The sequence below is a fragment of the Hypanus sabinus genome, chromosome 1, assembly GCF_030144855.1.
Source record: "Hypanus sabinus isolate sHypSab1 chromosome 1, sHypSab1.hap1, whole genome shotgun sequence".
Classification (NCBI taxonomy): domain Eukaryota; kingdom Metazoa; phylum Chordata; class Chondrichthyes; order Myliobatiformes; family Dasyatidae; genus Hypanus; species Hypanus sabinus.
Window position 1 is genome coordinate 154850123 of NC_082706.1, and position 27875 is coordinate 154877997.

The 27875-nt window shown below is 41.8% G+C and overlaps 1 protein-coding gene across 2 annotated transcripts in view; it reads right to left on the reverse strand.

The window, feature by feature from the left end:
• Positions 1-27875, reverse strand: part of LOC132399241 (uncharacterized) — a 73449-nt gene that overhangs the window by 29782 nt on the left and 15792 nt on the right. For both annotated transcript variants that reach the window (XM_059979438.1, XM_059979429.1), the window contains exons 4-11: positions 22739-22902; positions 21482-21572; positions 13157-13199; positions 9919-9971; positions 7273-7410; positions 5049-5168; positions 3516-3731; positions 5-165 (exon numbers count right to left, since the gene is read on the reverse strand). In XM_059979438.1, coding sequence (XP_059835421.1) covers positions 5-165; positions 3516-3731; positions 5049-5168; positions 7273-7410; positions 9919-9971; positions 13157-13199; positions 21482-21572; positions 22739-22902 — 986 coding nt within the window. The remainder of the gene's footprint in view (positions 1-4; positions 166-3515; positions 3732-5048; positions 5169-7272; positions 7411-9918; positions 9972-13156; positions 13200-21481; positions 21573-22738; positions 22903-27875) is intronic.

Consider the following 27875-nt stretch of genomic DNA (forward strand, 5'->3'; position numbering starts at 1 on the left):
TTACCCAATTCTGGGCGTTATGTACACCACCCACAGTGGAAATATTTTTACCACTGTCATTTTCAGCCAAAACTCTATTTTCATCATAAAACTTCAACTCCACAGGAGAAATCTTATTATTATAAGTGAATAAATGGTGTCTTTGTTGGACAACTCTTTCTGCAACTGAATAAAAAAATGAAATAATTTATGCACATTTTTGTTCAACCTTATTGTGTAACTATCCAATTTCTAAAGTCAAAGTACATTTATTATCAAAGTATGTACATGTTATACAACCTTAAGATTTATCTTTTTACAGACAGCCACAAAACAAAGAAACTCAATAGGACCCATTAAAACTAAAGAAAACCATCAAACACCCAACGTGCAGAAAGAAAAAAGACATACAAACAATAAAAGTAAGAAAATAGCTTTCAGAACTGAAGTTCACAATGTGATAGCTGCAGGCCACAGCCACAGTTCGGTGCATAGATGAGTAAATCTCATGGAGTAAGGAGTTGAAGTTTAGTGTGGAGACAAGTAAACCTCATGGAGCAGCGATTTGAGCTGGCCCATGCCTATACTCTGGCCTCAACAGTAAATAGGTTACATTTGATTACATTTTTATGAGGTCATTTTTATTAGAATACATATTTTGTATTTGAGGTCAAGGCTCTTGCAATTCTTACACATACCATAATGCTATGTGTGTAACACGAGGAAATTTGATCAAAAACAGAACATAGTATAGAACACTGGAACATGACTGTATTGCCCAGTTTTTCCTAGGCTGAAGCAGGGTTACATAAAACCCATGAAGAGGTCCAAAAAGCTCTTACCACGGTTTCCCTTTCCTAAGTGCAGCCTCCACTCTACTAATTCACATGACCTAAGCACCGGTGGTGTATCTAAGGTATGGCACGTGTCCTGGGCGCCACTTGAAGGGGGCACCACTGAGCAGTTCCTATTAAAATCAGACAAGCCAACCTCGGATAGCGAAAAAAGCATTTTCTTCAGATGTATGATCTGCCTTTGATTATCATGGGTGAGAAGCACTAGCATGGCCTTATTTCAGAGCATTGGGTAAGAAGACCATGATACGTTTCTTCACGAAGAAGAAGGAAAGTGGAGCTGAAGGACAAAAAAGACAGAAGTTGGAGGTGGAGGATGCCAAGAAGTCGAGCAAGTTCTTCATGCCCGTCTTTGAAAAGCCCGGAACAAGTAGTTCAACACATTCCATGGAGTCACCTGCACCTGCTACAAGTTTGTTAGAATCCAAAGGTGGATCAAGTACAAATGCTTCACAAGCCGAGGAGGAAGTCAAGTCAGATAAATCAGAGTATGACAAGATTAAGCATGAGGTTGCCACAGAGAATGTGGACGTGACAGGAGGGGAAGACGATGGTGGTGGTGGTGATGTTGAGTTTATTGACAAGATTTTACCTGACGAGATTGAACCTGATGACACTGAACCTAGTGAACTGGATGGTGTCAAAGAGCCTCGAACTGTCATACCAGAAGTGAACAGCATGACATTGGACTTCTAAAGTTTGACAAGGATATTGGAAAAGCAATTCTGCCTGATGCGTTGAGAACAGAAATAATAAAGCTGGGTTCAAAGTATTTCCAGAACAGTGAGGGGCCTTTCTTACCAACAAATAACCGCTCAATGGTTCAAAAGGAAATTGGGAAATGGTCATGGTGAGGAAATGACTCACTCATGGCTGGTCTATTCCTCTTCAAAAAAGTCTGCATTTTGTATCTGTTGTCTTCTCTATTCCTGGTCAGACAATCAATCCTCATTGGAGCAAGAAAGTGGATTCAACCAGTGGAAAGCACCTGAAAGGATCAGTGTTCATGAAAATGCCAAGAATCTTCGGGAATGCATCACACAGTGAAAAGAAATAGAAAGAAAGAGATACTTCAAGTTCTCCAGGACATGATAGACAATGAAAATGAGACCAGTGAAACAAGAAGTGATGCAAGGCAGCTGTACAACCGCATGTTGAGTTACAATTTTCTGATTTTGCTAGGATTTTGGAACAAAATACTCAATCGCATTGACTGTATTCAAAAGAGGCGGCAGGATCCTAGCATGAACTTTCATGATGCTGACCTGGATTAGAAAGCCCTCTGAGATCATTTTTATGATGAAAGAGAAGTGTTGGTCAGTGAGTCATTCGAAGAAAAAGTCGGTCTCTGTCAAGAATGAAATATTGAAGTTGAGAGACTTCAGAGAAGAAAGAAACGAATGGCTGATGAGAACTTGAGAGACGCCGGGTTAACAGCTAAGGAGGAAATGGAAAGAGTTTCGAAGGGAACACGACCATCGTCAGAGAAATGGACGAAAGGTTCGCTCATTTGCACAACACTGACACCAAGTTTGGTTTCCTTCTCGATGTCGACGGACTGTGTTACAGCACCGACACTAGTGACCTAAAGAAGAAGTGCAAAGACTTGGGCGAATTGTACAGCTCTGATATTGATGGACAGCAGCAATATGAAGAAATTTTGGATTGCAGAATGTTGCTATCAAGGCCTGAACAGCTTCTTGAATTTATTGTTCAGTATGGAGATGAAAGTGTCTTCCCCAATCTTCACATTGCTATTCAGATAATGCTAACCATCGCAGTTTCCATCGCCAGCCGTGAGACATCATTCAGCAAGTTAGAACTTAAACTTTCATATTTGAGAGCCTCTGTGAGTCAAGGCAGACTCTGTGATCTTGCTCTGCTGAGTGCAGAAAGAGAATAAACTGAAAAAACTGACTTTGATCACATCATAGACCAGTTTGCATCAGTGAAAGCAAGGAAGGTGCATTTATAATTTTCATGTAGTGCCATAATTTGTTAATTAAAAGATTAACAAGCTTGACTCATATTTTTGAGCTGATATTATGGTAAGGTTATCTAAAAGATGGGAGTCAGATGTTTGGTCTGGCACAATTTCAGTGCTTGCCATAGGCGCTATTTTCCGTAGATAAGCTCCTGTTAACCCGAAATCCATACCAGATGGATGTGACCATGAAACTACCTTGCTATTAGGCCCCTCGGTGCCTTGACCCAAACCTCAAAAATCATGATTTCACCCTTTAATCTTGAAACTGCAACCCTTCATTCACCAGCTCATTTGACCTCCCTACTCCACACGATCTACCTGGCCACTGCTAATACTACATCAGCTGGTTTTAGAAAGTAACAGAAATGCACAGCATTTCAATTAAATTTTAAACTGGCAACCAGCATGTGCTGGTTACTAGGCTGGGTGGGTATGAAACTACTGTCCATGCAGATTGCATCCAAATTTGATCACCCCTCTTCCTTCCTTCCTTCAGCTGCTTTGGGCTACAAAACTATGAAGTTATTTTATGATCAGGGATAGGTTTAACACTGATGGTGTGTTGCAAACTTTAAATCTGAATGCAAAATAATGCTTAGAAAATCATATGGCTGGGTACAAAAGGTAGAGTCTATATTACTGTTTAGAAACATATTACATAATCTAAAGTACACCCAAACCTTACTTTACCTTACCTTTGGCATCGGCAAAGGTGATAACGGCAGATCTTGCGTTCCTATTTGGATAGTGAAAGTCAGCAATTTCCCCACCACCATTTCTACAGCTTTGGAAAAACATGACAAGTTTATCTTTCATCCTGTGCTCTGGTAAATCAGCAGGAATGTTGAGTACCAGCACTTTCCGTTTGTCCTCATACAAGCTTGTATTCTGAGTACGATGTGAAGTCAAACCTGATTCAATACCAGCAGAAGAAAATGTAAAATCAGCCATATTTTCAGGAAGTAAAGCAAACGTAAAGTCAAAATTGTGTAATTTAGTATTATCAGACTGCATGTGGGAAACATCCGTAACTGCATCCTTCCTCTTGAGCACATTTATTTTAAAGATCAGTTTTCATTATAGGCTGCAAACATTGACAGTAGTATTCCCATCCAGGACAGAGGCTACAATTCTGTCAATCAAATAACCTCACTGTTCTAAGTGACTAAGATTGATTTAATGCATATTATTTATTTGCAACTATTGTTTCCTCATAGCATTGTCACAGAAAAATAATTCCCTCCTCCTAGCTGAAGACATTGCTGCTGTTTATTCTCTTAAATTAGCTAGCAATACAACAGACGAAATGCTGTGAGTCCAACACTCCACCTCATTTCTAATCAATTACTTGACTTAGTATACTCAATAAATATTCTGATCTCTTTTAAAACAAAGGGTATTTTATGTAAATGGAAACACATTAAGGTAAAGTTGGTGTTATAGCCAACTAACAATCTCACTCCTGGATGCATTATTTTTTACAAAGTTAAACTTGTTTACACCATAATTCTAGTCTTATGCAAGAATATAGGACAGAATTGCCCAGGATCCTTTGATCACCTGGAAATTTGGTGGATTTTTCAGAATGAAAAAAGAATATTTCTGCTTTTGTTGTATTGCTAAAAATGATCAGTCAGAGAGTACAGTGCCTTACGTGAATCCATCTACACTGCTCACAATTTCTTTCTGGCTGTCCTTTTCAGCAGCAGAAGACCACTGCACATTGTACTTCATAAATACTAGGTTGAGACTAGTAGTGCAGTATAATAATTGATAAGTACATTCAATGATTTTTTTGAAGTATATATTCTCATTGATGGCTTTTAATATCACCACTTTAAGTAAGATAGTGGCTAGGAATGTTACCTTCAAGTAAAGCCTACTCCTGCGTTCAAAGGTGCTACAGTTTCATGCAAGACAATGGGCAATAAAATTTTACAACTCTGGCGCCAAATTTGCACTGTATAATGAATAACATTGCTGCTGTACAGTATGCCAAGTGGACTCAATACCTGTCTGATTTACACAGTGATTTTACCACAGTACATGAAAACTCTGACTGCCTTTAACAATCACTTTTACGTGCTTCAAGTACCTAGCAGCACAGTAAAACTTCTATCTAAGTGAATTCCTAGCCCACCAAGTAATGTACGGAAATACAGTACCAGGTCAACTAAGAAAAAGCAAGTTACTTATTTTAAACATGTAATTTCAAGCTGATTACTTACCTTGATTTTTTGGGGGAGGTTTTAGCAAGTCAAACGTGTTAGCCACTTTGTCAATATGCAAATCATGAAAGAGATCTACAGCTTGCTTTACAGGATCAATTTTCTTCTTTGCTACACGATCTATTTAAGATAAAGGTAAGCTTTATTAGTCACGTGTACATCAAAACATGGTGAAAATCATGGCTCGCTTCGACAACCAGCACAGTCCATGGACGTGCTGGAGACAGCCTGTGAGCGCCACCATGCTTCCGCGCCAACATGGCATGCCTACAACTTACTAACCCTAACCTGTACGTCTTTATAATGTGTGAAGACAACGGGCTACCCAGAGGAAACCCAAGTGGTCGTAGGGAGAAATACAAACTCTTTATAGACAGTGATGGTAACTGAACCCTAACGACAGGTGCTATAAGATGTTGTACTAACTACTATGCTACCATGCTGCCTATTCATCTATTTAATGAAGTAGGCAAGGACAGAGCACTTAAAACTATCAAAACTGGAATAAATATAAATACAAAAAAATAGAAAATGCTGGAAATATTCCACGCAGCATCTTGGAAAGAGAACAATTTAAAGGAAGTAAAAAATAAATAAATCTGCATTTGTTGCAAATCTAAAACAAGAACAAAAATACTGCAGGTCAGGTTGTACCTACAGGAAGAGAAAATGAGTTAATGTTTAGGGTCACCAAGTGGTAATGACTGAAGTCATCAGGAAACTGCAGATTAGTGAAAATATCATGCACGAGAGTTAAACGCCTTTCATGGGAGTCTGTTAGCAATGATGCCCACGTAGTCAGTCGGTAACTTTCCTCTCATACACACTACATGAACACCACCATGCAGTAACACAAAGGCAGAAGGTATTGACAGTAAGCTGGTGTGTGGCAGCTTGGGGCAATAGGACCAACTAGTCAAACTACTGTAAAGGGGACAGTCAAGTTCGTTCCACATTTCCACATCTCTTAATGATCTTCCAGTGTAAGCAAAATTAAAGAAATCAATGTGCTTTTATAAAACACCTTTTCACACCTAGCCAGAGAATAATGTTATAATGAATAATTTCCACAGTTTGAACTTCCATAAGTAGCAAAGCGATAACCATCAGGAAATCTGTTTTTTTTTTCCAGAATGTTGATCGTGTAAAACTATTAGCTAGCACAGAAGGGTTAAGTGGCCTGGTGTCTTTCAAAATGAGGTCACGGAGCATATTATTATATTAACCTAGGGGAATAGTTGGGTCCTTGGTTTATTATTTCATCCAAAAGAGCGCACTGTCACCATGCAGCATCACAACCTCAGTTCAGGAATGAGATTTGAAACAGCAAACTTCGGAGCAGAGGCAAAAATGCTATCCACTAAGACAAAGGTGCACTGTACACAGATTTATTGCAAGACAATCATCCCAATCCTTCAGTTAGACAAGCTAATACAAAAACTAAAAATAATGTTGTCTTTCTTTTCAATTCAGCAGAACTGTAAATTTCAAAACAAAATACTACAAAGTTGAAATAAAAACATGGCAACATTGGGTATTTGTGATGAGAACAAAGACAGAATAGATCTCTATCCTCAGGGCAAAGGGGATGATCAGACGAATTAATTGTAGAATGAAGGGAAGGTATGGGAAGTAAGAAAAAGAGAAAGTATTAGTATTAAATCTTCTAATAGAATGACAAAGTCCCTAAAGGATCCAAAATTAACTAATAGAAATGGAAGGGTGGGAAAGGAATGAGGGAATAGCAGAGATATTACACACTACACCAGATAAAGCAAAATAGCAGGTTTACAACAGAAGTTTCTTTACCTATTATACACACTGCTCTCCTCTGAACCAAATAATAATGAGTTCAGTGCACATTATCAGTAAGCCATGTGAAAAGGAGGAATGCATTCAAGTTAAAAAGGACTGTGAAGCTCAGAGAAATACAGCAGGTTGACGTGCCTCAGAGTGTGTACCAGGCACGGTGTTCCAGAAGAACAACATTTGAAACAGAGGTCACCAAGCCCATCTTTGTTCTAACCCCCCCCCCCCCCAAAGGAAGGATGAATATACTGTGACAAAAAAATGAAAAATTATCCCTCAGGTTTTGTATCTCATGGATAATGCTTCCGGCAAACTCGCTCACCAAAGAATAATCTGAAAGCGTCTTTATATTTTCATTCTTTGTGAGGTGTACAGCTCCCATTACATACTGTACCAACTGAATGTATACCCTTACCAGGAGAAGCTTTTGCAGGGAGCTGTGATAATTTGATCCCCCGAGCCATCAGCTGTGTTTCATAAGATCTCTTCCCTGAACTATTTGAAGCATTCTCCCCAGAATGAAACGGTGACACTTTTGCAATACAATGAACCTCTGAAAGATAAAATAAAAGTAAAATTATATTATAGAAAACATTTTATACAATAGATTACCAGTGAAGATACATAAGAATCCACAGATTCTAACGAAGTCCAGATCAAGCCCAAGAAAATGGATATAAGCATTGATTTTAGTCAAGAAAGATGAATTAAGGAATGGCTTGAGAGGTTAAAATGAACAGATGAATGCTCCTAACCAAAATATTACTTTAGATTACAAAGAAAGCCTGGTGATTGAATTGTTACAGTTAAAGTCTTATTACATTACAAATTACTAAATTACTTTCAATGGGAGTAGCAATAGAGCAGAGATAAGAACCTGCTCACACAAGAGTGATAAATGAACTGAGTAGCATCAATGGTTTCTGCTGTTGTATCAGACACGGTAACCAGCAATCCGTCTGCAAAGAGGACTAAGTGAGCGGATGGGTTTTTACAACCATTCAACCACTTACCTGATTCTTTTTATTTAAGTTGTATTAATTCAATTTCACAATCTACCTTAATGGGATTTGAATACCATCTTACTTTTCTCTGACAGCATATTAGAAGTCCTATAGCTTGACAAAGCTCCTGTCCTCATCACTTTGCCTACTATGGTTATGTTCCTATTATATATTGCTGTTAATATTACTATAAACTAGAGAGAAGCAAAAAGAACCCACAACACCAAAATAAAGCAGGGGAACAGAGAGGCCATATTTTCTGATATAGATGATAATGCTATAAAAGATTAACTTCAAAAGTATGTTAAAACTTATCCCGCTTACACAAAGAACTCAGCAGGTCAGGCAGCGTCTATGCAAGTGAATAAACAGTTGACTTTTTGGGCCGAGACCCTCCTTTAGGAAGGCGGAAGATGTGAGAATACAATCTCTTTCAATACCTGGAATTACATTAGATAATTCACTGGTGTTCCTTCCATTGGTTTGCAGCCTATTAAAACAAACTTGATTCCTTTTTATTTAATCAGCCCACATTTTTGGGGGAAAGTGGGTGAGAGAAACTGTACCAGAAAACCCTGCATCCCCTCTTTGCTCAATTTTATGACACCACTGTACTGTATCATTCATAGATAAGCACTAATTCACATCCCACTGGTTATAAGGCAGCAATAATTCAGCTTGCTGCAAGCTCTGCCTAGTTCTTGAGGGTAATTGCAGGGATCTTGTTTCAGTGCATGCACTTATGTGCTAAACACTGTGGCCCTACTTTGCATGTACTTTCATAAGGGAAAATGTGAGATCACATATGATAAGAGGAATCGAAAGACAGACTTCTACTTTAATGGAGAGGGATTTCAAATAAGTAATTTCAATCACAAGAAACTATCAGGCTTGTACAGCAAGTAATTAAGAAGGCAAATGGCCTCTACTGCCACACAAGGAGTTTGTAGTTCAGAATAAGAACATATATTACAAAAGCACAGTGTACTGGCAAGGTTACAGCTGGGTAACACTTTAGTTCCATTATTTTAGAAAGTACGATGGTCCAAAGGAGGTGGACACCACATTGTCAGAAGTGGTGCAAAAGAGGGAGGTTTACAAGGGTACTTCTTGGTTTGAGAGAGTTCTCCTATCATTAGAGTTTAAAGAGTTGGATTTGCATTCTTTGAAATTTACAATGATTTTATTGAAACACAAATTGCTAAGGAGGGGTAACAAGGTAGATGAGATGTTTCCACCAGTCAAATAATCTTAAACTGGGGAGGGGGCACATAGTTATTAAATTATGTATGTTTGAATTTTCTTTCGCATAGAGTGATGAACCTCAGGAATTCTGTATCCTGGAGAATTGTGAAGGTTGAATCACTGAAGACATTTAAAGCAGAGATGGATACATTTTAAAAGAATGGGGAACTGATAGGAGAACTGGGATAGCAAAGGAGAGTGGGGCAGAGCAGCAATGATGATATTGAATGGGATACTGGCAAGCTTCAGGGCCAGGTGCCCTATTCCTGCTCCTAATTTCTGGAGTATAGGATCCATTTTCAATGTCTTGATAGAAATACTTCATCCAACCAGCTGTATTTAGTCTTAACTCCATTGCACTGTAATAAGAATAAATATTCTTTGCATTGCAAAAATATATGGCAGTTTTCAAATACAAACACATTTATTTCATCTGCTGCTACAGGGTGTCCTTGTCACTCGACCACTTGATCATTTACCCATGAAAATGTTTGTAAAAGAGTTGTTTTTAAAGACTGTTTGAAATCACTCAATCAAATCAAACATCACTAGGTGCAGTTTTTCCTAAAACAGAACTGGTGATAACTAATTCATTAACCTGGTTTATTAATTGTTAACTACTTTGCAGACAAACTATCATCAGAATGAATGGAAATTAGAGCATTGTGGTTACGAATTAAATATTTAAGTAAAGCAAAATATTTTATTTCTCAGATTCAGAGCTTTATTTTAATAGTTACATACAGAAATGTAGTATTATGAAATGAGATATGATTTAGACAACTGCTGGATTATAGAACAGGAAAACATACCAGAATTTCCTTTTTGAGCTTCATATTGTGGCCTTACAGATAACAGACTGGAACTGCACAAGAAATAAAATCATATCCAGATATTCAGTACCACCACAAAAAACTCCATACAATTCTTCAATTTTAGCAAAAAACGTGACCCAGCCTTATAATGTCGTTAGAGTTCTAAAACCTTTAAATTCTACTTCATGGAACGATCAATCACACAAAAGACACAAAGAAAGCCTCAATAATTACTGTCATATCAACAGCTGACTGAATTGTTGGAAATTGTACTATGTCTGAAATTCCGTGGTGGCAGAAATTTAGTGTTATTGTGCTTGTCAGACACACAAAAAAAAACACTCTGTGAAATAAAATTCAATTATGGGAATAAAACCAAAGCAGGATGGAGATATTCAGCAGACAGCTGAAACGAGGAACAGTACAAAATTGCAGGTTTATGTTTACAATGGGCTGGATAATTGAAAACTACAGGTTATGTCAGTATTTTATTACTGACAGCTTTTCTGTGTCTAGAAGTCAGTTTGATTGAGAGACCCAGCATTGGGGAGGAATATCTTTAACATAGACTGCAGGAACAGGTTGTCTGATCTATGACAGCACAAGGGAGGATCACAATTCTAATCACTGTGGGATGTGTTTAGGTCAGGCTGTTCCTGGACCACAAGAAATAAGATAAAGGTGAATATTTTTACTCCAGATCATTGATTGCTAGCCTCAATATATTAAATTACTAACATGTCACTTGGGAGAGGCTGGTTTCATGACTCCTTGATCCTTTTTTGATCTTAATCCATTGGTTTTGTTTTATTTCAAAGTTCTAGATGATCTATTCTATTGAACTGGAAAGAAATTAATCCTCCAACTGTATTTCAGTGTTTTTCTCAAACTATTTCTTGTTTGAGTTTAGGAAAAATTAGAAGTGTTGCCTTCGACCCTTTAGTTAAATTTGAAGAAACTTGGAGACCATTTATTCAATATTTTCATATCAGTTAAACTGACTTTTCCTAAACCTTATTCTTATCATCTTTAATTATTTGGATAGAGGTGCAGAGTTATTGCAGACTGTGTATATTTGATATAATGCAATGGCCCATTATAGGTTAGGTTTTGTTTCGCTTTTTTTTTGGGAGGGGGTTCTTATTTTTTTCCATTTTCTGTAACCACTATGAGTTTGAGAGGTTATTATATATGGATTATCAACTATTTGTATTTATACCTTAACCTATTAATTATGTACTCTCAAGCTCTTTGTACTCAATGTTTCATTTATGTTTGTTTAAAATCAATAAAAAGATTTAAAAAGAAAGACAAAGTTCTAATTGCTATTGTGTTCAAAATAAATACAACAGCTAATACATAAAATCAACCTCATACTGGTATAAAAGCTGACCAATTTCCCCTCATTAATTTTCATTTTCACATTTATAATGGAAGCTGCCTATCAATAAATGTTGCATTGGCCTTCAACATCCTACCAATAGTGCCAGCTTAGACCTTTATTTTGTATTACTCAGTCAATCTGTCTATTCTGCAGAGAACATGTATGTTCCAACCAACATCCCAGCTTCCCAAATTGTCTCAGTTTTCAAAACAAAAAATCTTAGACTGCTACTATTTAAAGAAATACATTTGGCCCTCCTTATCCATGGGGTATTGGTGCCAGGACCTCCCCCCCCCCCCCCCCCCGTAGAGACCAAAAAAGTGGATGCTCAAATCCCTTATATAAAATGGCATAGTATTTGCATATAACCTACACACATCCTCCCGTATACAGGTATCCCCCGCTTTACGAGAGTTTGCCTTACGTCACTTCGCTTTTATGAAAGAACTACATTAGTACCTGTTTTTGCTAACTGAAAGAAATCCAAAGAGGATTTTTGCATTTACAAAAAAAGGCGAAAAGTGAAAATAGCGTACAGCATTTGTTTTGCAGTGAGCTGTTATAGAGGCAGCACGCACCCCAAGCAGCAAGAGTGGCGCCACCAAGCTCCTTCCCCAGGAACTACACTCAGGTTCAAGCCGCCACAGCTTTGAATTGCGTGAGATTTTCGCTATGACTGACAGTGCTGCAACGATTGCAGAAAAGTATGACTTTAACTTTGAAAGGGCACGAAGGTTTAAGGCAGGTTTGAAGGATGTTTTGAGCACTTACAAAGAACTGTACGATAGGAAAATGTGTGAACCTTCCAGATTCCGGTAAGTGAAACTGTACTGTACATACATTATTTCTACGTTATATAGGCTGTGTATTTATTATATCATTCCTGCAATTACAATATGTTAGTGTTATTTTAGATTTTACGTGTTATTTGTTATGATTTGGTAGGTTATTTTTTGGGTCTGGGAACGCTCAAAAATTTTTCCCATATAAATGAATGGTAATTGCTTCTTTGCTTTACGTCATTTCGGCTTACGAAAGGTTTCATAGGAGCGCTCTACTTTTGGATAGCGGGTAAACTTGTACTTTAAATCATCTCTACATTACTAAAAATACCTAATACAATATAAATGCTACGTAAATAGTTGTTATACTGTATTGTTGAGGGAATAATGACAAGAAAAAAAAGTCTGTAGACAAGACGCGAGGTGAACAATGCTCAAACAACGAGTGCTAGAGAGAGAACATCTGGGTTTTCCCGATCCACAGTTGGTTTAATCCGCACATGTGGAACCCGCGGATAAGAAGGGCCGACTGTATACAAAAAATCCCCTTGTTATTATTGCACTGTGATTATCAAAAAATCTGCAGTTAACTGCAGCCTCCTGACAAATTAACAATTTTGAAAGATCTTAACTTTCACTTTATGCTAAGCGTACTTTGGAATAGCAGATAACTAAATATTCTACCTTTTAAATAAAAATATAAGCATTTAAGGGACATTTAGACAGGAAAAAGCCAAGGCATGGAAATAAGATTAAAAGCCACAAACATAGATTCAGCAGATGCTGGAAGTCAAGGGTAACACTCACAAAATGCTGGAAGAACTCATGAAGGGTCTCAGCCAGAAATGGTGACTCTTTATTCCTTTGCATAGATGCTCAAAGACCTGCTGAATTCCAACAGCATTTTGTGTGGTGTTACTCCAAATGGGATTAAAAGAGTCAGGCGTGGATGATACGTACTGAAGGGCCTGTTTCTGGGCAGTGTGACTCCTTGACATTACATCTTCTACTGTGATAACAGACAGTTTTACAAAGTTACAAAACAATGTCACCCATTTCAGGGCCTTACCTTGCCCGAAGAGATGAAGCATGCGAAACCTGAGCAAGATGTGCTGAAAGACAATTCAAGACATTGTTACATTTTCCTTTGGTTCTCTTTGTTGGCAACACACAGTACCGCTTTACATGCTTACACCTCCTTGTGTTTTAATATATATCATTCCAAATCTCTTCCACAGGAAAATAAGAAGTGCTGCTACTGAAATTTATTGGTGCAAATAGGAAAGTAACTATATAACAATTATAGCACGGAAACAGGCCATCTCAGCCCTTCTAGTCTGTGCCGAATGCTTACACTCACCTAGTCCCACTGACCTGCACTCAGCCCATAACCCTCCATTCCTTTCCTGTCCATATACCTATCCAATTTTACTTTAAATGACAATACCAAACCTGCCTCTACCACTTCTACTGGAAGCTCGTTTCACACAGCTATCACTCTCTGAGTAAAGAAATTCCCCCTCGTGTTACCCTCTAACTTTTGCCCCCTCTCAACTCATGTCCTCTTGTTTGAATCTCCCCTACTCTCAATGGAAAAAGCCTATCCACGTCAACTCGTTCTATCCCCCTCATAATTTTAAATACCTCTATCAAGTCCCCCCTCAGCCTTCTATGCTCCAAAGAATAAAGACCTGACTTGTTCAACTTTTCTCTGTAACTTAGGTGCTGAAGCCAGGTAACGTTCTAGTAAATCTCTTCTGTACTCTCTCTATTTTGTTGACATCTTTCCCATAATTTGGTGACCAGAACTGTACAAAATACTCCAAATTCGGCCTTACCAATGCCTTGTACAATTTTAACATTATATCCCAACTCCTATACTCAATGCTCTGATTTATAAAGGCCAACATACCAAAAGCTTTCTTCACCACCCTATCCACATGAGATTCCACCTTCAGGGAACTATGCACCATTATTCCTAGATCACTCTGTTCTACTGCATTCTTCAATGCCCTACATTTACGATGTATGTCCCATTTGGATTATTCCTACCAAAATGTAGCACCTCACACTTACCAGCATTAAACTTTGCCATCTTTCAGCCCACTCTTCTAACTGGCCTAAACTCTGCAAGCTTTGAAAACCTACTTCATTATCCACAACACCACCTACTTTGGTATCATCTGCATACTTACTAATCCAATTTACCACCCCATCATCCAGATCATTAATGGATATGACAAACAACATTGGACCCAGTACAGATCCCTGAGGCACACCATTAATCACCAGCCTCCAACCTGACAAACAGTTATCCACGACTACTCTCTGGCATCTCCCATCTAGCCACTGTTGAATCCATTTTACTACTTCAATATTAATACCTAAATTGAACCTTCCTAACTAACCTTCCATGCGGAACTTTGTCAAAGGCCTTACTGAAGTCCATATAGACAACAACCACTTTCCTCAACTTTTGTCAACTTTCCTCGCAACCTCTTCAAAAAATTCAATAAGATTTGTCAAACGTGACAGTCCACACACAAATCCATGCTGACTGTTCCTAATCAGATCTTGTCTATCCAGATAATTATATATACCATCTCTAAGAATACTTTCCATTAATTTACCCACCACTGTCGTCAAACTGACAAGCCTATAATTGCTAGGTTTACTCTTAGAACCCTTTTTTAAACAATGGAACCACATGAGCAAACACCAATCCTCTGGCACCATCCCTGTTTCTAATGACATTTGAAATATTTCTGTCAGAGTCCCTGCTATTTCTACACCAACTTCCCACAAGGTCCTAGGGAATATACTGTCAGGACCTGGAGACTTATCCGCATTTATATTTGTAACCCCCTGGGTCGCCTCAGGCTCGCTCAGCTCGTTCTTGTCTAGGGGGAGCAGCCTTTGGCCCCGCCAAACTGGGTAATCAGCTGGTGTGGATGCTGTGTGATGTCCCCGCCTCGCCCAAAAACAGACAGTACACCACATGCGATTAAATGAGTACAATTTATAAAGGTTACTATAACTAAGTGATTAATAACGATACAGTATATATGAAGAGAAAATTAAAGAAAAGGCGCCAAACTTATCAAAGTCCAAACCACTTCGTGCACAACCGTTGGAGCTCAATTACTGAAGTCTTCTGGCCACCATTCGATCCCCTCCGAACTCCTCGACTCTCCAAACAGCTCAGGACCCTCCGAGTGGTCAACCAAGCACATCTAGCTTCATCCCCCACCTCCTCGGAGAATCTCCCGGCCTCGGACCCCCCTTTGGGGTCTGATCCTCGCCCAGCTTAGAGCATTGTGTCCTCTCTCTCGACCCCCTCGCGCCGATCTGCCCAAAAGCCCGTCAACAAAAGCTTACAGACTCAGAAGAAAGAACATTAATCCCCATTTGGTTTACAAAGGAATACCATTCTCGTTATCAGTAAATTAGCATTCCTGCTAGTTAACAAAAGGAAACCCTTTCCCAACAGTAACAAAGAAAAAAAAGAAACCCCCTTTACACATCCCTTTAAAAGCACCAGTACTTCCTCCTCTTTAATTGTCATAGTTTCCATGACTTCCCTACTTGTTTCCCTTACCTTACACAATTCAATATCCTTCTCTTTAGTGAATACCGAAGAAAAGTATTTTTTGGCTTTAGCATTAAAAAGAAACACATTCTAGAATGTAATAAATCTTTTCTTCGCAATAAATAGGTTTTAGAAACCCTGACCTTTTCTCTAAATAAACCTATTTCATGTAGTCACTCTTTGCCTTTATAAATGCTTTTATCTGCCTTCTTTATCAGAATGTGAATTTCTTTATACATGTGAATTAGAGTCCACTCCACCCTTTAATTCGATCACAATTTATCTGATGATAACCTAAGGTGTCAGGAAGTGTAGAGGAAGCTTGTTACGAAAGCAGTGCAGCAGAGACGATTGAGCAGTAAATAATATTTTTCTGATAAATTGCAAAATAACAAACCACAAGTGGTGCGCTCTTCCTCTGGGTCCATGGTTACGCCTTAGGCAGCAAAAACACAATTCAGGAAATAAATGACTTGGGTGTGGTACTGACATTTCTCTAACTTACACAGTTAGAGAAACAGTTGGTGTTCAAGGAGACAAGAATGGATATGACAGATGTGGTCTTGGGGTCCTTGGAAAAGATAAGGAAGTCATTGAGGTAGATGAACATGTATCTGTGTAGCAAGTCTCAGTAATCTCGTTAATGAAGGCTTGGAAAATGGATGGACAGTTAGAAAGTCCTAAATTAATCAGTTGGTGTTATGAACGCTGTTTTCCACTCATACCCCCGGCGGATGTGGATCAAGTTGTATGTGCGCCGTAGATCCAGTTTGATGAAGATCTGTGCCCTGTGGGGTGCTTCAAAAGCGCTATCCGTCAAGGGGAGAGAGTAGTTGTTCTTAATGGTGATTTTGTTGAGTCCAGGGTAGGCGATGCAGGGATAGAGGCCTGTTGGGATAGAGACTTTGACAAAGAAGAATCCTGTATTGTCTGGGCACTAGGATGGTCAAATGAAGCCAAGCTGGAGCAATTCAGGGATGTAGACATTTATGGCTCAAGTCTCAGGAGGAGAGAGGGAGAACAAATGAATTCAGGCAGAGGTGATGCCCAGGAAGGGTGTGGTCTGAGAGGTGGCTCCTCTTTCACTGAAGGTGATGGCTGTTGTGATGCTCCTGTGGAAGATTGGTGAGATTGAGTGTTTCCTCTCATTCCACAGATTTATGGGGTGAAGACAGCTGAGGTTGCAGGCAGGTGGTCCGGGAGACAGGTCCCCAAATCAGTAGTGAACTGAATGAGCAGGCAAAATGAGGGTCATGAGTGAAGAGCCAGAGTTAATCCAAGGTAAGAGGAGTATTGGGTGAGTTGATCAGGAGGAACTGATGCTCAGGTGCACAGGCCATGTGCACACTCTGACCATCCCAGACCTCAATGGACAGGATGCAGAAAGGATAAGAGATGTGTTTGGTAGGGAGTCCAAGCTGCATGCACAGTCCAGAAAGCTGCCTGCTGTGCTGAAATGCACCAGAGCCTCCCATGTGTGAAGAGCCGTACAGGAGTAGAGGAGGAGAGAGGAAGAGTGAGGCTAAAGTACCTAAATGAGAGGCTGGGGGTAGAAGGCCTCTCACCTCAACCTGGTGGTGCCTTTTTCCCAGATGTAGTGGGCATTTCATGGGTGTGTAATTGGCCGATCTGCAAAAAGTGCACAATTTGTTTCTCCACAGGCACTCACACTCTTGAGGGGCTTAAGGGAGCTTGTGGGTTCTGTAGGCTTTGAAGATAAGGGTCCTGGAGCATTAAATGGTTCTGGGAATTGAACTGGGGTTCTGGCTGATGATCTGGAGGCTCATTCCATAAGACGCTTGTCAATTCAGAAGGGCAGGTTGATTGGACATTCAAGGTCGGTGGGCATCTCCCAGGTAGACAGCTCATCTTTCAGCTGCCCTGAGAGGCTGTGATGGTGATGGGCCAGCAGGAGCTTCTGCATTCCAGCCACGAGGGTCCTGAACTCCTTGGTGCACCCCAGCACTGAGTGTGAACCTTCATGCAGGTTAAGCATCCGACACGTTGAAACCCTTCCACCTTCCAGATGGTCAAATACCTGGTGCACCTCAGCAGTGAATTCCTCACATTAACTGCAGGTGGTGGTGTTATGGTCCCAGTTAGTGCGGCCCTGGTCAGAGCTCACCCAGTCAACAGGAGATGGTGAAGGTAATCTTGGCTCAGTCCATAGAATACAGAGATGGCTGGAGCTCGAAGCGTAAGATGTACTGGAATAGGAAGTTGTGGCGTCTGGTTGGCGATACAGCAAAATGTTCGGGCACCGGAATCCCGGGCTCCAAGGAAGGAGGTTGACTGGGCTTGCTGTATCGTGAGAGAGTTGGTCGAGAGAGGAGAGCAGATGGCCAATGTTTTCTTGTTGTTTCTGGATTTTCTGTTTTGTAAATGGACTACTTCATTTAGTTAAGCTCCGCGCGACACTGGCAGGGAACCCACGATAACCACATGAATGTGGTCGAAACGCCGGTGGGCGGGATGGAACTGCTGCGGTGGGGCTTTGGTGTGCCGCTGCACCTTGGCCGTCTGGCAGTGCATGCACGTTCTGGCCCATTCACTGACCTGTTTGCAGAGTCCGTGCCAAACGAACCTGCTGGAAACCATCCGGACAGTTCTCCGGATGGAGGGATGCGCCAAGTTATGAACGGAGTCGAAAACACAGCGCCGCCAGGCTGTCGGGACGACGGGACGGGGCTGGCCGGTGGCGACGTCACAGAGTAGGGTCCTCTCACCCGGGCCTACGGGGAAGTCCTGGAGCTGCAAACCGGAGACTGCGGTTCTGTAACTCGGAATCTCCTCATCCGCCTGCTGCGCCTCTGCCAGTGCCTCAAAGTCTACCCCTTGGGAAAGGGCATGAACGGTAGGGCGAGAGAGCGCATCCGCCACGACATTGTCCTTACCCGAGACATGCCGGACATCTGTCGTGTATACAGAGATGTAGGACAGGTGGCATTGCTGGCGGGACGACCAGGGGTCGGACGCTTTCGTGAACGCAAAGGTAAGCGGTTTGTGGTCCGTGAATGCGGTGAAGGGCCGACCTTCTAGGAAGTACCTGAAATGCCGGATTGCCAGGTAGAGCGCCAACAGTTCCCGGTCGAAAGCACTGTACTTGAGCTCGGGTGGCCGCAGGTGTTTGCTGAAAAACGCCAGGGGTTGCCAGCGACCTGCGATGAGTTGCTCCAGCACCCCACCAACTGCCGTGTTAGATGTGTCCACTGTGAGGGCGGTAGGGGTGTCCATTCTGGGATGTACTAGCATTGCGGCATTCACCAAAGCTTCCTTTGTTTGAACGAAAGCGGCGGCGGACCCCTCGTCCCAGGTAATGTCCTTGCTCGGACCCGACATCAGGGCGAACAGGGGGCGCATGATCCAGGCAGCTGAAGGGAGGAAGCGGTGGTAGAAATTGACCATACCTACGAATTCCTGAAGGCCTTTGATCGTGGTGGGTCGGGGGAAGTGGCGGACCGCATCTACCTTAGTGGGCAGAGGGGTTGCCCCGTCTTTAGTAATCCTGTGGCCCAGGAAGTCAATGGTATCGAGTCCGAACTGGCATTTGACGGGGTTGATTGTTAGACCGTACTCACTCAGTCGGGCGCAGAGTTGACGGAGGTGGGACAGATGCTCCTGACGACTGCTGCTGGCTATGAGGATGTCGTCCAAATAGATGAACGCGAAGTCCAGGTCCCGTCCCACCGCGTCCATTAACCGCTGGAACGTCTGTGCGGCATTCTTCAGGCCGAATGGGATGCGGAGGAACTCGAAAAGGCCAAACGGGGTGATGAGAGCCGCTTTGGGGACGTCGTCAGGATGCATCGGGATTTGATGGTACCCTCGGACGAGGTCTACCTTGGAGAAGATCAGTGCGCCGTGCAGGTTTGCTGCAAACTCCTGAATGTGCGGCACAGGGTAGCGGTCCGGTGTGGTAGCCTCGTTCAGCCTGCAGTAGTCGCCGCACGGTCTCCAGCCTCCCGTCGCTTTGGGCACCATGTGCAGGGGTGTGGCCCATGGGCTGTCGGACCGCCGGATGATCCCCAATTCCTCCATCCTCTGGAACTCCTCCTTCGCCAGTCGGAGCTTGTCCGGGGGAAGCCGCCGAGCGCAGGCGTGGAGGGGTGGTCCCTGGGTCGGGATGTGGTGCTGTACTCCGTGTCGGGGCATGGCCGCTGTGAACTGCGGTGCCAGAAGCGATGGGAAATCCGCCAGGACCCTGGTGAAGTCATTGTCGGACAGCGTGATGGAGCCGAGGTGAGGGGCTGGCAACTGGGCTGCACCCAGGGAGAACGTCTGAAAGGTCTCGGCGTGTACCAGTCTCTTCCTGGGCAGGTCGACCAGTAGGCTGTGAGCCTGCAAAAAATCCGCACCCAGAAGCGATTGGGCTATGGCAGCCAGTGTAAAGTCCCACGTGAACTGGCTGGAGCCGAACTGTAGCTGCACCTGGCGGGTGCCATTGGTCCTTAATGTGCTGCTGTTCACGGCCCTCAGGGGGGACCCGGTGCCCTGCTGCGGGTGTCGTAACACGTCAGAGGTAAAACGCTGATCTCGGCACTAGTATCGACCAAAAACCGGCGTCCCGACCTTCTATCCCACACATACAGGAGGCTATCCTGATGGCCAGCCGCCGTAGCCATCAGCGGCGGCTGGCCCTGGCGTTTCCCGGGAACTTGCAGGGTGGGTGACAACGGCGGGCTTCTGCGCCCCACCGCTGGTGGTAGAAGCACCAGTGTTCCTTGGGCCGGGGGTTGGCAGGGTCTGCGGCCGGGCCTGGACTGGTTTGCTGCTGGGAGCGTGGCTGGGAGATCTGTGCGATGGACGCCCCGCTCACCTTTTTGGCGTTCCACAGCAAGTCCGCCCGTGCTGCCACCTTCCGGGGGTCACTGAAATCCGCATCGGACAGCAGCAGGCGTATGTCCTCGGGCAGCTGCTCCAGGAATGCCTGCTCAAACATGAGGCATGTGTGTCCGTCGGCCAGAGACAACATCTCATTCATTAAAGCCAATCGAGGTCTGTCGCCCAAGCCATCCAGGTGCAGTAAACGGCTCGCGCTGTGAGAGTCCGAAAGTCCTGAGGAGCAGGGCTTTGAATTCCGTGTACTTGCCGTCTGCCGGGGGCGACTGTACGAATTCCGCGACCTGGGCCGCTGTGTCCTGGTCGAGGGAGCTCACCATGTAGTAGTAGCGGGTGTCTTCTGAGGTGATCTGGCGAACATGGAATTGGGCTTCGGCTTGCTGGAACCATAGGTTCGGTCGCTGTGTCCAGAAACCCGGCAGTTTCAACGAAACCGCATGAACAGAGGCGGCGTCGGTCATTTCTGGTCCAAAAATCGTTTGGACTGTCGGGGTCACCAATTGTAGCGGTGTGCTACACGCTGCGCTAAAATTACGACACGGAGTCGTTAACTGCAGTCGAAGGAAAAAACTTTATTCGAAATCCTCAGCCTCACTTTTAAGCCTCCCTCAACCTGCCCCCCGTGGCGCAGAGGCTCCAAAGCTCTGTGCTCGCAAACCCCCGTAGGCTATCTAATTGTGAGCCGGTTCGGATGTGCCAGGAAATGGGTCGCCACAATACTGTATTTATTCATCTATTCAAGATGGTAGAAAAATGCAACAGAATGGAGTTTTGAACTTTGTACTGGTTTTTGAACAGGGACCAGATGTACAGTGTATACAACCAGTAAAGGGAAAATAATAAAGCTAAACAAAATGGCATTTCATCCAGACACAAAGAAACATGATATGTTCTGAGAAATTACATTTTCTAAGACCGTGCAACATAAAATTATTTTAAAATGTTGACAGTAAAATGATACTGTACCTTGTGAATCTACACTCTTTGGTGAATTACGTAAGGAATTCACGAATGATGCTTTTATTTCTTCAATAAGGCCCACCAAATGAGATCTTGGCTAAAGAAAGCAAAACTATTCAGTAAATAGAAAAAAGAAAATCTAAATGAACTACTTATCACTCTACCAAAGACATTTCTCCACCCCTTCCCCATAATGTCTGCAATCTAAAATTAAGTTGCTCTCTCTTTCCCGGTTCTGACAAAGAATTTTCAACCTGAAATGTTAACTCTTTCTCTTTCCAGAGACGCTGCCTTTCCCTTGAGTGTTTGCAACATGTTCTATTTTAGTTTTTGATCATAGTTAAAAGGATGTTTGCTGTCTAGATCTGAACTTTTTCTTTTTACATCCCAACCATCACTTCACTATTAAAATCACTTCAAACTTGTATATTTAATTCTCCCATTTAAAATGTAGTTTTGATATTATCATAATTATTTCCTAATTAAAGTAACAGAGTTCCAAAGTAATGCTATCTATAACAGCACTTCCAACTTTGTGCTCATTAGAACTTAGAGAAACCCGTGTTTTATCAGAGAAGCTTTTATATCATTTCCATTAAATACTTAAACTGTCGCAAAATAGGTTCATATTTGAAATAATCTGTCACAGAGGTTAAAGACTTCCAAAGATAAGCATTCAAAGAAATACCAAACCTGCTACTTCTCTTGTACAAAAGGATGGATGTTATATTTCAAAAGGATAGGGAAATGCTGTCAATTGCATGCTGAAACATCAGCAGTAATAATAAAGAAGTTTGGGACAAACACAGAAATACTGAATTTGCTGGCTTTGCTGCTCTGCACTCCCCAAGGTATCCAACGAGAACAACCTTGCTGAACTCCCCACCAGTAACTGAGGGAAATTTTCCACTCAACTGTACCACAGCATTCATTGAATGGTGAGGAATGGCTGAACGAGGTAGGGGTAAATATACATAATAAAAAAGTTTAAATTTCTATCGATTCCATTAATCTTTTATTGCTCGTCCAGTTACGGCATAGAGTGATCACAGTATATGTTCACATTCAAATAAAATGTTAGATATCCTACAAGAAATTTACTACAGTAAAACATGCTTTATTAAAAACTTCATCTTCTCTTCTAAACAATCAATTAAATATTTATATTTACACACAAAATTCCACAGATGCTGGAAATTCTGAACAACACATACAAAATGCTGGAGAAAATGTGTAAAGCAAAGAACATGGAGTTTTGCTTACATATTGCCAATTGCACAGGTAACCTGAAGACTTCACGCTGACATTATCCAAAAGGTCCCCATGGTTTTGGTAATGAATTGGTAGCCCCTTCACAAAACATTTCGGAGGATTCAGAGGATGTGCATTATGTAACCACATGGTTATTGGAAGGGAGTAAATTTGGCCTGAATATAAACATATTTACACATTGTTAAAATAGCAAGTCACGTTTGTAGATATAGATATATCTTGAAAAGTACACTTTTATCTCTTTGTCAAATGTTGAAACTTGTATTCAATATATGTCTACAGTTTCTTCTTGCTTATTTAAAAATTATTCACTATATTGATCAAAACAGGAATTATACAATATAAAATATTAGTCAATTGAATTCTTGAATTGTTAAGCTAGGGCAAAGATTGCCCAACAGTAGCACCCATATTTCTGAGGTTAGGTTATGTAGTTAGGGGAAACTGGACAATGGCCAATTTAAAAGGATGATTGTTAGGAATAGGGAGGGTGGCAGAGTGCAGAGCTGGGAGGATCTTGGAAGACCGTTAGAGGGATTTGGTTGGGAAAGTGATCCATTGTACTGCTGAAAGGTGAACCAGTTACACAAGCAATACACTGCTTCAAAGATTATTTAATAACAGAATGCAAACCAAAATACCATTTGTGTACAACTACATATCAATTAAATAAAAGCACACATGCATGAGATGGCTTTAACTGGTGTATTCATGGGGGGGAGGGGGAGAGGGGGAAGAGGGGGAGAGATGTATGAGTAGACAACAATCCATATGTACAGCTAAGTAGGATCATTGCTCTAAAAGAAATAGCTCCCTATATTATCCCATTTAGGAGTTAAAATATTTAATATATGATGGCAAGAGTGAGGGATCATTTTAGGATTATGTAATTATGGATAGCATTAAATATTCAAATTAATCGTGCTAGAAACCAGTCAAGTGGACCATCACTGTATGATCTAATGAGGCAATCTCTATGCCTCAGGACTGTTTTGAATGGACTAATTGACAGATGCCTCATCTGTCTCTGGCTACATGTGTTAGTGAATAGACAATGTTGATACAACAAGAATGGTCATCTCCCAGCCCAATTAGAAGCCCTTGGTGAATGTAGAGATGTGCTCCTTACTAAAATCTGCCTTTGAGTCCGCAGACAGAACAGCTCTCAGAGCAGCCATAAGAAACTTCATCTTAGGCATCAAGAGGGCAAAAACCCACCTATGCTCAAAAAATACAGGATGGCCGTCCAATAATGGCCCCCAGCATATGTGGCTGGGCATCAAGTGCAAGAGAAAACAGCATCCCTCCCTGATGCTTCAAACAACTTTCATGCATGCTTTCAGGCATGCAACACAACACCGGCCTCAAAAACCACCCCATTCACAGGTGGTCAGCCATTGTCTGTAACAGCACCAGACATGAGACGAACTCTGGACAGAGTCAACCTTGTAAGACGGCCGGGCAGACAAATCACAGGCCGAGTACGCAGGGGGTGTGCACATCAGCTCACTGATGTTTTCCTGAACACCTTCAACTCTTCACTCATCCAGGTTGCTGTACCCACTCGCTTCAAATCAGCCACCATCATCCCTGCACCAAAGATCTCTACTCCTTCAGAACTAAACAACTACTACACAGTGGCAGTGGTATTGAAGTATTGTGAGCAGTTGGACCCCTTATCTATTAAAAGATGTGCTAACATTGGAGAGGATCCAGAGGAGATTCACAAGAATGATTCCAGGAATGAAAGGGTTAACATGTGAGGAGCGCTTGATGGCTCTGGAACTGTACTTGCTGGAGTTTAGAAGAATGGGGGGGGGGGGGGAAATCTCATTGAAACCTATAGAAATGTTGAAAGGCCTATATAGAATGGATGTGGAGAGAATGAGTCTGTAGTAGATGAGTGTTGAACCAGAGGGCACAGCATCAGAATAGAAAGATGTCCCTTTAGAACAGAGATGAGAAAGTTTTTTAGCCAGAGGGTGGTAAATCTGTGGAATGCACTGCCAGCGATGGCTGTGGAGGCCAAGTCATTAAGTATATTTAAAACATATGTTGATAGATTCTTGATTAGTCAGGGTGTCAAAGGTTACAAGGAGAGGGCAGGAGAATGGGGTTTAGAGGGATAATAAATCAGCCATGATGGAATGACAGAGCAGATTTGATGGGCTGAGTGACTTAATTCTGCTCCTATGTCTTATGACCTGATGGCCTTAAATCCATTGCCACCCCTCAGCCATTTACCTAAATGTTTAACATCTCCTTATAGTTCATTGTAACCTGCTTTAGTTAGAACAAACGGGTGTTTCTCTGGTTTGCAATCAGAGGTGAATGGAGTGTCATACAGGTCACCTTGCCGGCCCACAACTGTCCATGATACATGTACATTAATAAGTATAACATACCCAAGTTTGCTGATGACTTTAAATTGATTGGAACAGTAGTGTAGCAGTTAGCGCAATGCATTTATGGCTCAGGGCATCAATCCCGGAATTCTCTGTAAAGGATTTTTATGTACTCGCCATAGAATATGTGGGTTTCCTCTGGGTGGTTTTGCTTCCTACCACAGTCCAAAATGGTACCAGTCAATAGGTTAATTGATTATTGTAAAATGTCCCGTGATCAGGCTAGGGTTAAATCAGTGGGTTGGCAGCAGCACAACTCAGAGGAGTAGGAAGGGCAATTCCACACCGCATCTATAAATAAGTAACTAAAAACAGATTGGGTAGAGGATGTGGAGAGTCTGCAGAGAGCTATAGATAGGTAAAGTGAGTAGGCAAGGGTCTAGCAGATAGAATACAGCATTGGTAAATGTGAAATCATCCACTTTGGAAGGAAAAAATAGATCAGATTACTACTTAAATGGTGAAGTACTGCAGTCTGCAGTTGTGCAGAGGGACTTAGGAGTGTCACTGCTTGAAGGTTGCTTTACAGGTTCAATAGTTGACTAAGAGACATAGAAAGTTAGCCTTCATTGCCAGAGGGATTGAATTTAAAAGCAGGGAGGTTATGCTGTAACTCTACTGGGTACTGGTGAGGCTGCATCTGGAGTATTGAGTGCAGTTCTAGTCTCCTTGTGTTGACGTGCGGCCAAGTGATTAAGGTGTTGGTCTAGTGATCTGAAGGTCGCTAGTTCTAGCCTCAGCTAAGGCAGTGTGTTGTGTCCTTGAGCAAGGCACTTAACCACACGTGATGTCCATGACGACACTGGTGCCAAGCTGCCCTTCCCTTGGACAACATCACTGCTGTGGAGAGGGGAGACTTGCAGCATGGGCAACTGCCAGTCTCCCATACAACCCTGGAAACTTTCCAAGGCACAAATCCATGGTCTCTCGAGACTAATGGATGCCTATTCTAGTCTCCTTACTTGAGAAAATATATTCTGGCTTTGGAGGCAGTGCAAACTTTGGAGCTTCACCAAATTGATTCTGGAGATGAGGGGCTTCTCTTATGAGGAAAGATTGAGTCACCTGGGACTAAATGCTCTGGAATTCAGAAGAGTGATAGGGGATCTTATAAATATAAAGTTATGAAATGGGAAGGTAAAATAGAGGTAGGAAACTTGTTTCCGTTGGTAAGTGATATTAGAACTAGGGGACACAGCCTCAACATTTCGATAGATTTTAAACAGTTTTCCCAGAATCTGTGGAATTCTCTCCCTAATAAAGCAGTAAAGGGACTTCATTAAACATAACTAAGATAGTTAGATTTTTGCATAGCGGGGGAATTAGGGGCTATGGGGAAAAGGCAGGTAAGTGGAGCTGAGCCTATGGTCAGGTCAACTGTTATATTAAATGGCAGAACCAAATCAATGGGCCAGATGACCTCCTGCTACCATCTTTCTAAGTTTTTATGTTACTATCAATGGAAGTTCCTAATTTAATACCATCAGGATACTTACCACTTATGCCATGTACATCATATCCAAAACATTTGCAGAAATAATGAATAAAAGAGGTCCTAACACTGATCCTTGGGATTCCCACTATTCACAAACCTCCAGTCAGAGAATTGACTTCCAGCCATCACCCACTGCTTTCTATCGCACCAATTCTGAACCAACCTTGGTAGCTCTACCTGCAAAGTAGGATTTTGCCAAAGATTTTATAAAAGTCCATATGGACAATAAACACTGCCCTACTTTCATTTATCTACTTAATTACATTTTAAAAAACTCCAAAAGATTAATCAGACATGACTTCTCATGAACAAAACCATGTTCACTATTCCTTGACTATCCATGAAATGGTAGACGTTGGCCTCAGAATTCCCTCCAATATCTTCCAGACAGTTGAAGAGTGCAGTAGACATAGGGAACTAGAAATATATCATTCGTTGAAAATGGAATCAGTTAGATAGAGTGGTAGAGATCTTTTGGCACTTTGGCCTTCATCAATCAAAGTACAGAGCATAGGAGATGGGATGTTATGTTAAAGTTTTATAAGCCATTAGTGAGGCCAAATTGGGAGTATTACATCCAGTTCTGGACACCTACCAACCAGAAAGGTATCAATAAGATTGAAAGAGTACTGAAATATTTTACAAGTATGCTACCAGGATTTGGAGATCTGATTTATAGGGGGAGACCATAAGATATAGGAGCAGAAGTAGGCCATTTGGCCCATTGAGTCTGCTCTGTCATTCAAGCATGGGCTGATAATTCTTCCAGTCATCCCCACTCCCCTGCCTTCTCCCCATACCCTTTGATGCCCTGGCTAATCAAGAACCTACCTATCTCTGCCTTAAAGCATGGAGTAAAGCATGCTTTAAAGCATGGAGTAAAGGAATTGCTCGAGGAATATATAGAATGTAAAAGGAATCTTAAGAAAGAGATTAGAAAAGCTAAAAGAAGATACGAGGTTGGTTTGGCAAATAAGGTGAAAGTAAATCCGAAAGGTTTCTACAGTTATATTAAAAGCAAGAGGATAGTGAGAGATAAAATTGGCCCCTTAGAGAATCAGAGTGGTCAGCTATGTGTGGAGCTGAGGGAGATGGGAGGGATTTTGAACGATTTCTTCTCTTCGGTATTCACTAAGGAGAAGGATATTGAATTGTCTAAGGTGTGGGAAACAAGTAAGGAAGTTATGGAACCTATGACAATTAAAGAGGTGGAAGTACTGGCGCTTTT